At 45.2% G+C, this 14,054-nt stretch overlaps 1 protein-coding gene across 6 annotated transcripts in view; it reads left to right on the top strand.

Moving 5' to 3' along the window:
• Positions 1-14,054, top strand: part of ZFHX3 (zinc finger homeobox 3) — a 242,925-nt gene that overhangs the window by 208,956 nt on the left and 19,915 nt on the right. For all 6 annotated transcript variants that reach the window (XM_053666738.1, XM_053666741.1, XM_053666740.1 and 3 more), the window contains 2 exons: positions 7,084-7,217; positions 7,360-7,560. In XM_053666738.1, coding sequence (XP_053522713.1) covers positions 7,084-7,217; positions 7,360-7,560 — 335 coding nt within the window. The remainder of the gene's footprint in view (positions 1-7,083; positions 7,218-7,359; positions 7,561-14,054) is intronic.

Genomic DNA, 14,054 nt, shown 5'->3' with positions numbered 1-14,054 from the left:
TGCCTCCCTCTGCTTCCCCGATTCCTCTCTGAAACATCTTCAAGTGCCTGCTTGGAGGCAGAAGGACACCCTGCATGTTTAAAGACCAAGTGGGCAGCGAAGCTGGCCTCTGTACTGGGGGAAGAAGAGAATTCAGCTGGCACTGTGGCCACTTATCAAGTGCAGTAGCTCCATGGAAGATGCAAGGAGGAAATCCTAGCCTCGCCTCTGGGGAGGGCACTGCAGCAAATGCCAAAGCAGCTCCACTTCCAACGACAGTACGAAGATCACAAAGTCCAGCCGCCCAGATGACCCTCTGAGAACAAGCATCTCTGCCGTCCAGAAGGAGTCTGAGGTCCCTGAGGAAGACAGGCTGTGGAAGGAGCACACTGCACCTTTCATTTCACTATTATGAGTTCAAGGACCATTTTCAGACCGAGTGAAGCTTCCGTGTCTAGTGTGCTGGGGTAGCTATCCCAACTCAGATACTGAGTGTGGAGTTGTATGAATTTCTTCCTCCTTAGCCAATGGAGATAGATCAAAGATTGCTGTAAATTTCTGGGGCAGGTGGCAAGCTGGTTTACGGACACAAGGCGATGAGAACCTCTGGCTTACGGAAAGTAGCATGAATTAATAATCATTTAATTGGCTCCTCCATTATGTTGCTGGTTTGGGAGATGGAAGTTTAGATGGAGGGGCTGTCAGTGGTGCTTTAGCTAAGAGTCTGATGGTTGAAAAGTGGGGGGTGGCGGCTGCCCTTGGCCCCTCCACAAGGATTAAATGTCAGGCAGCATCCCAGGCCCTCAGTGGGCTCACCTTGGGGCCCCCAAAAGGAAGGGGGTCAGCACTTTAGTGAATACCTGCTCCAAGGGCCACTCCACCATGAAGAGAGGAAATGCAGATGAAATTTTCTAGCAACTTGGAAGGCTCAAGGCATCCACAGGATCTGCCCAAGGGAGGTCTCTGCCCAAAGGGAGGCTGGTGCAGGAGGCCCACCATGCCCACAGCGTGCCATTCGCGTGCTGAGTCATGAGAATACGTGTCCATGAAATAGATGCTAATTCTACCAGTACTTGTGGTGTTCTTGGAGGGCAAGTCAATGTCTTGGCTAATGATTAGGGAAAGCTAAAAACTGAGCACCTAAAGCTTCCACTTCTGCTTTGTTTCCATTTTCAGGTTTCTTTTTCATGAGGCCACAGCCCCATGTCTTACCTGCCTGCAGAGTGTACAGACTCTGTCAACAAATGAGAAATGAGGCCTGTGTTGGCACTGAGTCTTCTGGCTGTCTGTGGTATCAGAAGGACAACTCAGAAGTCTTCTGTTGCCAGAATTTCAGGGACGCAAATGTTAATTTTTTAGTGAAGATCCGCACTGGATATGAAATCATTCTAGGAAGAGTGGTTTTATCAGGTGAAATTACAGGGCTGTGATTCTGCCGTTCTTGGCCACTTTATAAGACCCCCTAAATTATTCTCTTCTTCCTTATTCTTTAAAGTAGGCTTGTGTTACTTATTCTCTGTGCTTAGAGCACAATGAAACCATTTCTTGAAAACTGCGAACAGAATTTGCCTGAATTCAGATTGGCCCTCTTCCCTTCCCTAGTCCCTCTAATTAGTACGTTAGGAGGGGTAATATTTTAAATAAATATTTTTAGAGGTTAAACACTTCCCAAACAAATATGTCAAAAACAAAGGCTATCTGGAACTTGATATTTCTGTGCAGAAAAGATTTTTTCGCCCCTGAGGAAGCCGTGTATTGATTACTGTATTTCCCTTTGAAATGAAATTCTCCTAGAATGTGGAGGAACCTACGAAAACAAGGTGGAGAGTCATGAAGCGGCTCTGCCTGTCGTCTTTGCCAGCTGGAGTGGCCGGCCCATTTCAGGGGAGACGGTGGCTCTCGGCCCACAGAGCCAACCTGGAGTTTTCTGGACCACATGGCAAGGACGGGCCAGTCCTTTTTGTGCCCATCAGTGTGTAGGATAAGGCGACCCTAACTCCTAACAAGTGGAGCAAGTACTTTTTCCCTCCTTGTCAAGTGCGAGGGGCAAGGAATCCACAGCTCACATCCTGTCAGGTTTTGGTAGGGGTTTGGCCCAGCATGCCATTGTCACGATATCCCACTTGCCTGGCTTTATGGAGTATGTAATCTGTAGTACATGCACTCATGTGATTCCTTGCCACATTTTTATCCCCTTTGAAGTGCCAGGAGCCCAGCATGTTGTCTGTGGAGGATTCATTGGGATTTAACACATACTTTCAAATGACATCGCTGCCAAAATGAGAAAAATTGCTTCAACCAGCAAAGTAAAAATACCACCTGATGTTTTACACAGTATGGATCCAAGTATCAGGCACAGACAGTTGAATTTCAGTGTTAAACTGTTTAATTCAGGGGTGTCCAACCCATGGGCTGCATGTGACCCAGTTTGGCGATGAATGCGGCCCAACATAAAATCATAAATTTGCTTAAAACATGATGAGCTTGTTTTGTGCTTACGTGTCACAATGTATTTAATGTGTGGCCCAAGACAGCTCTTCTTCCAGTGTGGTCCAGAGATGCCAAAAGGTTGGACGCCCCTGAAATTTTAATCATCATATTAAAAATAGTAGTAGCCCTGGCTAGTGTGGCTCAGTGGGTCGGGCGCTGTCCTGAGATGTAAAGGTCGCCGTTTGATTCCCAGTCAGGGCGCGTGCCTGGGTCGTGGGCCCGGTTCCTGGCCGGGGGCGTGGGAGAGAATCGATTGATGTTGATGCTTCTCTCACTCATCAGTGATTCTCACCCTTTCATTCTCCCTCCCTTCCCCGCTCTCTCTTAAAAAATAACTAAATAAACAAAATCTTTTTAAAAAATAGGACTATGTAACCAACTGAGAAAATAGGAAAGTGTCTATGACGCTGCCAGGCTGCATACGTCTTCTAGTCTTTTTATATGACTGTGTCCCAGTGCAACACATATTTTAGCTTTTCTTTCTGATTTACATTCTCAGAGACTTCTATATTGCTTCATAGCTTTCATTTTTAATGTCTCCTACTACCCAGTGGAGTGCCTATGGCATTATTTACTTAACTGTGTAAGAGAGCTACACTGTTTCCAGTTCGTTTCGTCATTATTGGGAAAACCAGCACAGGTTGTCATCCTTCAAGTCATTTCCATTTTGATGCCAGTAGAAACCCAAATTTCCAGGCACTGTTTAAACCGTGGCTTGCCTCTGGAGGGCATCTACTTACATTTCACTAATGTGATGTCATGGTGGCTTACAGTGACCAGTAATTGATTTTTTAAATAATGTTTTCAAGACTGTGACATCTCTCCTAGCATTTAAGTCAAAGTTTCGTGAAGTCTTCAAAGCAGAAAACCACAGTGCTTTCTCTTGCTTGGTATCCGAACCACCTTGTTTACTCAGGGCCACAATGTGTACTGGTGACAGAACTGAAGTAGAACTTGATGTTGAGACTCTGGCCCTTTTGAAGTTGTTTAGAGAGAAAAAGCTTGAGAAAACCTGACTGCCTGGCCTCGAGTCGCCCCTCACCCAGCAGGCCGATGGAGAACTTGCACGACTATTTGTGGAAACTGTAGACGACTTACGTACTGTGTCTTGATGTGGACTGACACTTTAATGTCTGAGGTCTGGCCAGGAGGGGCCTGTCAGCCTGGGCAAGTCGTAGGAGCAGCCCCCACATCACCCAGGGAAATGGAGGGTGCATGGCTGTCAACAATCTGTCATAAGAGTGGCGTGGCTTTATCTTAGAGAAGGGGCCAGTGAGCTGCAGGTGGCTAGTGTCCATGTCTAGACAGGTCTGATGTAGTACAAATGCTGGTCATTTGGGGTGAAGAGGAGATGAACCCCAGAAGTCTTTACATCACTGGATGCACCAGATGTAGCATTTCATACTACATCAGGGCTGTTGTGTTACTAGGGAGAAAGAGGAACGAGTGAGCAATTTTATTTTTTAAAATACTTTACAAGGACTCCTTAGCTTGAGCTCACAAAGGAAGCTTTAGAATTCCAGAGCAGTTTGAGAGTTTGAAAAAAAAAAAAGGTAATAAAAGTTCCCCTCTCCATGCCGGGGGAAAGAATAGTGGATTCTGAAACCAGAATTCTCACCTCTGCAACCTCATCCCAATTCATCTTGCGTTCAGCACTGAAGGAAGAGGATGGACTCTTTGGTCCTATGAGGAAGCTAGTGCCGCACTGGGTTACACTGTGTTTGCTTTTCAGCTCCGAGGGAGTGAGATGAGTGGGGTGGTGTCAGCCTCTGTGCCCATTCATTCACACTGCCGAGCAGCTGCACAACTGACAATCATTCTAAAGCTGGGCAGCAGGCAGATCGAGGGCATTTACAAGGCAGTGTCATGGTCCTGTAAAAACAAGCGTTGTTTCGGGTCAGGCAGGCTCACAAAAAAGATGCGGTGGGTGTTTGGAACCGAATCTGTATCTTGGTTTGCCTCTATTGGAAACAGGAGCAGACAGTGGCTCTTTCCTAACCCCATGCCCTGGCCCTAACCCAGTGCCTCCAGGTCACAGGTGGAAATATCGAAGGTGGACAGATGACCATAACAAATAAGCATCGAAAATATCACCTAAAGCGCCCTGGCTGGTGTAGCTTAGTGGATTGGGCACTGGCTTGCTAACCAAAGGGTCGATGGTTTGGTTCCCTTGCCTGGGCACATGCCTGGGTTGTGGGCAGGGTCTCCAGTGGGGGGTACGTGGAAGGCATTCACACATTGATGTTTCCCTCTCATCCCCTCTGTATAAAAAAAATAATAAAGTCTTTAAAAAATAAAAAAAAAATTATAAAATACCACCTAAAGAATGCCTCCACCCACCCCGTTTAAGATGTGTTTGAATAATAAATATATAGAAGATAACCAGTAAGAGAAATGAAAAATGATGGACAATAAGCCACCTCCTGGGGGCAGGGGAGCTTTCGTCCCTGGAACGTTAATTAAAGAGCCTGTTGTGGGAGTGAGTGCCCAGCAGGGGCCCAGTACACTGTGAGGGCTAAACCCTGAAACACGGGGCTCCTCAGGATCAGGTCTGTGGGGGCCAGGAGATGGGAAGTGGGCCATGGGGGAACCGGTCTAGAATGTTACAGCACCTAGTTAATCGGCAGCCAGTCCATCACATTAAATACCCAGCCGTCATGTATTACCTTTCAAGTGAAAATGAATAACTCCCATTAAGAGCAAAATGGGTTTGAAGTCGATTCGAGACAGATTAAAGTACTGTTATGAATGTGTGTGTTGGGAGGAGGAGAGGTCTGTGTGTAATATGCTTGTCCTTGTACTTTTTAAATAATAGATGTCCTACAAACTTATGTAGACCAGGTTACCAAGATACTGGGGTTAAAGGTCACAAGATGTGCATTCACGGAAGAGCATCAACTTCCTGGAATATTTCCTGCGTTTAGCAATTTTTTTCAAAATTATTTTGTGGCCTTATGATTTTAATGAATAAAATTGATTTTCTAAAATTGTTTATTAAAGCACACATCTGTAATGACAGCATCTTGGTATCTACATCAGAAAAGATTTCGAAGCTGAGCAGAAAGTGGAAACACGTGTCAGGTACCCTGACTGGGTGAAAAAGAAAGCAGTAGAAATTAGGCTTTCCAAACTGGTGAGTCCAATGATTTTCCAGTGAGGTCACACATTTTCTCACTACCATTCTTTGGGATTTTTTTTCTTGTTGCTTTTTGCAGAATTCTAAAAAGTGGAGTTCTGCATCCAAAACCAGGGAGAGAGCCAGCCCTCAGATGCAGGCCAGGTCTCAGAGTGACCAGATCCAGCCGTGGCAGGACTTGCCTTAACACCGGAGGGGCCCTGCTTTCTCCTGGTGAAAGCCTGAGCCCGGCTCAATGAGTCTTCCTGATCCCTTCTTATGCTTCAGAGAACTCCTTCCACCCACTTTCATCCCCACTGTTTGCTACCAAAGTCTCATGTGACTCTCCTCACTAATAACTGTTGTGGGTTTTTTGGTGGAGTGGGGTGTGCAGGACATGATTTAGGCAAGCATATGGGAAATGTTGCGCCTCATACCACTCACTTTGGATAAACTTTTGTTTCTGGAGGATGGGCTACATCAGCAGTTTTCCACTGGGGTGGTACAAGACTTTTTAAAACATGCAATACCTGACTATTTAGTCAGGGGCACTGACTTCTTTTCCCTTAGGCCGTCAAATTAAAAAATGACAGTGAACACAACAATAGCCATCCAATGTGAATGAATCAAAATTATACCTATTTTTTGTCAGATCGGCAAAAAAATATAATGTATCGTTTGGTGTGCCGCAGAATTTTAGTAGTTAGTTTATGTGCACCATAAGATGAAAAAGGTTGAAAATTGCTAGGCTAGATTATAAGTTAGATTCACGCCCTGCCTTGTTCTACCTTCATTCACTTCTTCCCCAAAAGCAACTTGCTGAACTCAAACTTGATTTTTCTCCCACAGATAGGATGGGGCAAAAGTAGGTTTACAGTTGTGAAGATGTGAAACAAGTATTATTATTAATTACTGTATTGTTTTCCACATGAACAGTAAACCTACTTTTGCCGCACAGTGTATTTGTACGCAGTCATCTGTGTGACCTGTTCTCAGGTCAAATTTAGGGGTGTCTGCTGTGCTGTGGCTCTACGGGCTGGGCAGTGAAGTTGGGAGCACATAGCCTGTGACCTCTGGGAAGACAGACTGTGTCTGGTACTCAGGTTGACGGGTGGTTCTGGCGAAGCAGTTGGTGAGACCCCCCCCCCCCACCTACCCTGTGCCTACAAGGCAGCAGGTTGTGTCTTGATTGCAAGAGGTCAGAAAAGACTGAATGAACTGAGCTTGATCCAACTCAGCCTTGTTGCCCATTCCTTTACCTTTTTTCCCTTAGTGTTCAGGCGTTAAAAGTAATGGCAGAAAATTCTTGGGGGAAGAAAGAAACACTTGCATCTTTTCCAACGTGCTGGATAAGTCAGTCTGGATGTTCATCCTGCTTGGATTTTGATGTTTCAAGAAAATTCTGTGCTATAAATGAATGTTGATTTTCACCCAACACAAAGCCTTTGGGAGCTGGCCTGGTCTGGCTGCTGTATTGCATCTTCTGCTTTTTCTTCCAGCATCGTCCAGCCAAGCAGAAAAGGAGCTGACAGATTCTCCTGCAACCTCCAAGCGCATCTCCTTCCCAGGTAGCTCAGAGTCTCCTCTCTCTTCGAAGCGACCAAAAACATCAGAGGAGACTAAAGCAGAGCAGGTGAGTCGGGAAGGGGCTCTGCTGGTGGGGTGAGTGTTTCAGACACAGGTGGGGAATGCACTCGGGTTGGTGGGCTTGGGGTGGACACAGCTGTCAGTGGGAACTGAGGATTAAGCCAGAAGGATGGGTGTGTTCCCCACAGATGTACCAGTGTCCCTACTGCAAGTACAGCAATGCCGACGTCAACCGTCTCCGGGTGCATGCCATGACGCAGCACTCAGTGCAGCCCATGCTTCGCTGCCCCCTGTGCCAGGACATGCTCAACAACAAGATCCACCTCCAGCTGCACCTCACCCACCTCCACAGCGTGGCACCTGACTGCGTGGAGAAGCTCATTATGACGGTAAGGCACAGGAGCAGGACCCCGTGGCTCTTCTTTCCCCAAGGGTCAAAGGTGATGCCACAGCAGGGACAAGATAATGTGTTGTTGGATGAGAAAGCCAGTATAGAGCTGGAAGTGTCAGAAATGGTCCTAGTTTTGTGACCTTGGTTCTACTGTGCCTGCTTTAGACTTGGCATGACCGTGGTATGACCGTGGCCCAGAGGGCTGAGTATGTATGTGTTTCTCAACTTTCTTTATTATCATCTTCTCTCTGAGGGATATGGAGACCTAGAGAGCTAATCATTTATATGAAGAAATTGTTATAGATTCTCCACATCTTTATTGAGTAGGTCATGCTCTATAGTGCTCTTATAACCATTTTGTCTCATTTCATCCTCACAAAAGACTCTGACATATTTACATGAATAGCTGAGGAAACTGAGGCTCAGAGAAGTTAACTGGCTTGGTGTCCCTTGTAAGTGGCAGACTTGAGAGTTGCACTCACATTTTCTGACTCTAGGCGTGTAGTCCTGTAACATGGGCGTTTCTCCAGGGGACACTGTTATTTGCAAAGCAAAACGGTCATTTGGACAGTGCATGATGATTCATTAATGAGGGCTCTGCATTTTGAACATAATGTTGCTACCTCTGCAGGTTATGAAAATATGGCTTTAAGTGGCCTCTATAAAACTTGGCCCAAAAAGTTAGTAAAAAGATTTAAATCTAATCGTGATGGGAAAACTTTTCAAAATTCTGTGAATGACACTGACATCCTACTTTCTGCCTGTGCTGGGACTGCTGTGAAAGCCCTTCTCTTGTTACTCCCCTGTTGACATCAGTGAGAGGTAAGGCTACTTCCCCTTGGTGGTCTTCCTCTAGTGATCAGAAGTTAATTCGGTTGCCTTTTTGTGTGAAGATTCCCAGAGACGTAGTCTGTTCAGAATTCCATGATGTAACACGCAAGTCACAGGCATGTAACCTTGAGGAATTTCCCATTCCATTTTGCGAAAGTAATGAAACTAACATCGTTGTAAGCTGTTAGTCGTGAGGACTGCATCATCGGTGATGCATTAAAAGAATGTTAGCAGCCAATAGGAAACTCAAAGGTGACCTAGCATGAGTTTCATCTCTGAATTCTTTCAAGTGTAAGTTCACCTTCCATGGGTATTCTCAAATAGATGGCAAGCATTGTTGAAAGTTCCTTTGCGAGCAGAAACCTCCTCTTGTGGATGGGCGGGCTCTGCAGATGTAACAGGTTTCCTTGGCATTCTTACCCGTCTGGGAAACAGCTCAACAAGGGGGATTTCCTCCGGCCTCACTACACTTCCCACTGATGGCCTGCAACCGTGGGAGCCGGAAGGAACAGAAAGGCGGGTGGGGAGGGAAGCATTGTCAATACGTAGTTACGTTTTCCTTTTATGAGGGTAGTTATTTTTTAGTTCATATAAATCTGGTCTAGCATTTGTGGGCCTACAGTGATCTATATGATAGTAACTTTTATAATTTATATTCTGTTTCCTAGAGATATATATTTCAAATGTCCATTATTTGTCATATTTTCATAACAGCAGTGGTAAGGTAGTCATTATGAACCTTATTAATTTACCAATAGTCTTCAAAGGCAGGATGTTACTGCTGTTTGCTTGGGTACCAATCCCTAAAATATTTCTGAGTGTTACCCACTAACTAGCACCTTCCCAACCAGCGGTTTGTCAAGCTTTCTGGAGACTAAAGGAAAGGATTCAGTAGCCTTACTGGGTCATTCTGTGCACACTGAAGTTTGACAACCACTCTTAGACCTCCATCAAGTATTATGCACACACAGAATTGTCTGTACAATGCCAGGAAGCATAAGGATACCCTCGAATTCACCCATGGAACCAAGCTAATAAACCCTGTTCTAGAAGAATCTCTGACAACCTAACTATGTAGGAGAAACATGGTTCCTAAAGGGGCCGTACTTGGCACCTCATACCAGAATCCCTGTGCACTTCATCTTCCCACAGCACGAAATGGAAATGTTTTCTAGGCATTTCTGAAAAGTGTGGAAATTGTATAAAATGTGATTATAGAAGTCGATTTGCTAGGACCAAGAGGAAGTTAATGGATTCAGAAGTAAAGTTGAAAGTGGTGGGAAATATAATCCTGTCAGGGTTTCTTTCACTCTGTACTGAGAGGTGTGAGGATGGTCTGGTGCTCCCTCTTTGCGTGAGAAGATGGAGTTACTGCAGGACTGTCAGCACTGAATTGGTTTTTCACGTTATGAGGCTGATTTGCACTGGACTGTATGAAGCATTTTCACCTTATCGTTTAGTTCAGTAGGAGAAGACGAGCAGGCAGGGCTAGATGGGAATTTGTGGCCACACCTCACTGTCAGCCGCCAGAATCCTGCTTGAGCACTGGATCTTGTCTCTGCCCCAATGAAGCAAAGCAAATGTCCCTGTTCTTCCTCTGGAAACTTTGGTGTTAAAATGGAATTTGCATTTGTTACAACTAAATGATTATAATGAACTTGTGGTTAAAATTCTGCCCCTGGAGGGTATTTTACTGTAATTGTATTAGGAAATTGGCCGTGGGGAACTATACTGTTGGTTAAGCTTTCTGACTATGTATCTGTTTGTTCCTGGCAAAATGGAAAAGGAAGCTCTGAAAACAGCATGGTGAGAAATGCCCCTTAAATCAGAGCTCTGTTTTCTACACCATATCATTAAGGAATGAACAATGCATGGTCATTCATCCTCCGAGAAAGTGGTATCTGCTTTGTCCCTGAGTGGCTGATCATCAGTAATAGGAGTGAATCTTCCTTACCAAACCGTCTGACTGAGTTAGCTGCCTTTGGCTGCGGAGTAGGAAGAGCTGGCAAGATACACTAAATAGACAGTTCCTGGCAGATATCGGGTGTGTCCAGGGTATCTAAAGCTATAAATTCTGGTAAATATTTTTTGCTGTCTGGGTCCAAGGTCTCAGGATATGGTTTGAATTGGGTTTCAGTCCCTCTAAAAGTAAATTCCACCCTGATAAATGGAAATAGATTACTTTCCACACAATGTCTTTCCGTTCAGTTGTAAATGGAGAGTGTTTTGAGGAGGCTTCATTTAATAATACCTTATCAGACAGCTTTCAGGAACCTGCAGTGTCTAATATGTCTGTTGCTATGGTAACAGCTGCTTGCTTATGCTCTGCATCTCATATCTGTGTCTTCCATGGGCCCCCTTCTTTTTACTGATGAAGGGGCTTGAAAAATATTCTCCACTGGGAACAATTGAGGCTTTGGCCCTCCACTATGGAAACTGCACCCCTAGCACTTCATTCTGCTCGGCCTATTGGAAACCAAGCTCCAAAGGGTGTCTTCACACACGTCATGTGAAAGAAAGAAATCTATAAAGCTTAAAGGCGGTGAGACAAGTGCCCCTCCAGACCTGACTGAGCAGCCCGCCCCCAGCGTCAGTCCCACAGAACTCTCACCTGTTTACAGAGACCTTTGAGATTTTAAGCCACCGATGGAGGTGTAGGAGCTGCTGCTCTCTGCCCTCATTTCCCCACTCATTTGGGGAAGGAGGATTGAGGACATGGGAGACATGTTTCTAGCCCTAAATGGGAATGGAAGAGACCACCTACCATGCATTTCAGTACTCTTAAATTATTCTAATTGATCACTATCACTCTAAGTGACAGGCCACACAACTGGGATCCTGGAGCATTAATATAGGGAAATTGTCTTTGTTCTGTGATCACTTAACAAAATGTGATCTCACAGTGGAGATGGGGATTGACTCCTGAGCAGTCCAGGAACAACCTTTCTCTAGCTCTACGTCTTATCTCCCTTTGGCAGTTCGTAATTATTCTGTGTTTTGTTTTTTGGTTTTTTTGGTACATGCATAGATTTCTCTGCTCCTGGCCCTTCACTTCACTGCCTGGAGTTGTCTCTTTCTCTCTTGAGGGAGCAGTAGTTTTTCTCCTGTGATCTTTTTTGCAGTCAGTGTTGATGTTTCTCTGGGCTCGATGTGTGCCTGTGCATCTCTGAGTCTCAGGGGTAGGCTGGCCGCCTGCCCCCAACACGTACCCACACACTGGGGCTATTGGGTGGCCACTGGCCCTGGGGCTGTCACACCCACCCGGGTCCCAGCTCTCTCACTTTGTCTCCATCTCAGAGGAAGGTAATGAAAATAATCGGGCTTCATTAATTCCAAGCCCTGTGAGATGATAGCCATTTGGAGCCTGTTTGCCAATTAGATGGTCTAAATTAGAAGTGACCTTGGTGTACTGCCATTGCTTGCCTTTCTGAGTCTAATGAAGCTCTTCTCTCCAATTCATTCTCCTTCTCAGCTCTCCTTTTTCTCTCTCTGTTAACTATTCCTGTGTTTCCTGTTTTCCCATTCACCTCCTTTTTCAGTCTTTCTCATTCTTCGTTTTTAAAATCTGGTTTAAGGCTATGTTTGTTTGTGGCCCACATGAAAGCTAACGTGGCCTGGCAGTTTTTCTTCCTGGGTTTTATGGTTTTTAAAGGGAACGATAACCACATAGAAGACATTTTAGAAAGGAAACAAGACAAAGAGGGAAACTAGGCCCTCTAGACTCTGTGGTCCGGTGCCCAGCCTGGCACATTTGGAAGGTACTGAAAGAAGGGGAAAGGCCTCTGACGCTCTGCTGCCAAGAGGTGCCTTGGTTTGCTGGCTGCGTTAGTGCAGAGACCGCCTGGCAGGCCCCAGAAGCCGTCTAGGTGTGGGAGAGGAAGGGAGCAGCTGGCCTCTCACTGGAGCTTTAGACAAACCACTGGCCAGAATGCCCAGCTCTGGAAGCAGGTGGGTTTTAACTTCATGCTCAGATTTTTCAAACAGAACCAGTACCTCCTCATTCATAGAGACTGGCCAGGTCTGTACCAGGAAGGCCTGGGTCCAAGACTCCCCCCCCACCCCCCCACCCCCGCAACCCTACCTCTGTCTGAAGTTCTTCATTCTACTGATTGGTCAGAAAAGTGAAGAATTTGAGGCTTCTTTGGGAGTCTAGGGTTTGGCAAGTCTATACTTGGAAAAGTGAACCTTTCAGAAAGAAGCCCCACTTAGGTGAACCATGCCAAGGCTGTAGGGATGAGAGTCTCAGAGAAACCAGGTTCCATACTTTTTCTAAGAAAATCTCTTTGCTGTCCAGCATGTGGGACTTGCTGATTGCACTGAGCTAACTAACTTCAGACAATGGCTTTGAGAGGTGAATTTGCATGGACAGCTCTCTAAGAACTCAGCAAAGTATATACCCAAGGCTGTGCAGGGTGTTGTATTTCGCTGCTCTGCATCCGTGACCTGGAGAAAGCAAGGAGAGTGGAGGGCTCTTTGTGATTACAGCTTGTTCTACCAAGGAGGAAGAAACATTGGTGGTCTCTACCAAATGTCACAGTGGGGACTGGACCATATCTAAACCTCCGGGTTTTATAAGGTGTGTCCTTCAGGCTTTAGGGTCCACTGACCTCATAGAAATTTGAAAGGCATTAAATCAAAATCATAAATATAATGGTGAACTGAATAGGAAGTAGAAGCTACTCATTTATGAACCCATGTTACCTCTCCCAGTATTCAAGAGCAATTAACTTGAGGCCCTGGATTTCCCTCTAGGGAGCCTATGATTTTCTGAAATCATCTACATTAGTCTGTGTGTGAAAGTATTTTTCTAGGAGTCTGCAACTTTGACCAAATTTTCTAAAGATTGTGTGATCTCTAAAAGATTGTTCTAGACTGTTTCTTGGGCACAGGGGCTTGTGCAGTGCTTAGTGAACAATGGTCAGATGAGGAGAGAGCCACACGGCCCTTCCTTTTCAACCACTGAGTTCTGGCATTGCTTAAGCTTGAAGACTTCTAGTATCAGTGTGGGACGCTTCTGTTTCCATGGTTATACATGAGAACTTCAGCATCAGAACAGATCTCCACATTTCTCTTGTTATGCATGAGACCTGTTTGGTGTTTGCTTTCCAACTTTCCGCACCCAGCTCAGTGGATGGTTCCAGCCCCATCCACTGTGCACCCTCTGGAAGGAATGCAGCTGACTCACGAAGGAGGGAGGAGCACATGTGCTGTCTGGGCCTCCAGACCTGGAAGTCCTGCCCCACGTGTGTTTAAGGAATTACTTTTATCGACCTCCATCTTTAGGGATATTAGCAAAATTTTGGATCACCTGTCCTAATAGGTTAATAAGATCACTATAGAACTGCCCGTTGTATGGCCAAGGCCGATCTTGAGAAATCCAAATTCTGAGGAATTAATGGGTCAAATTAATTGGATTTTCTTAACAAAAAAACTTAATTTTACTTTTGGTTAAAAATCTGTTTTAATAGTCTCAGGTCCCCTCTATACATTAATGGGTAGAATATCAGGACATAATTGAACATTTTCAGTGTTTATTGGTTTACAGATTATTAGAAAAATCAATCTATAAGAATGGTGGAGTCAGTGTAAAAAGTGTGTTTGGACTTACTGTGTACTGTTATCTGACCAAACCTAAAACTTTTTGTTTGGCTTTGAGTCTGT

This window comes from Artibeus jamaicensis, unplaced genomic scaffold, assembly GCF_021234435.1.
Source record: "Artibeus jamaicensis isolate MK-2021 breed Jamaican fruit bat unplaced genomic scaffold, CSHL_Jam_final contig_464, whole genome shotgun sequence".
NCBI lineage: Eukaryota > Metazoa > Chordata > Mammalia > Chiroptera > Phyllostomidae > Artibeus > Artibeus jamaicensis.
The sequence above is the reverse complement of the archived record's forward strand: the minus strand, read 5'-3'. Positions and strand labels throughout refer to the sequence as shown.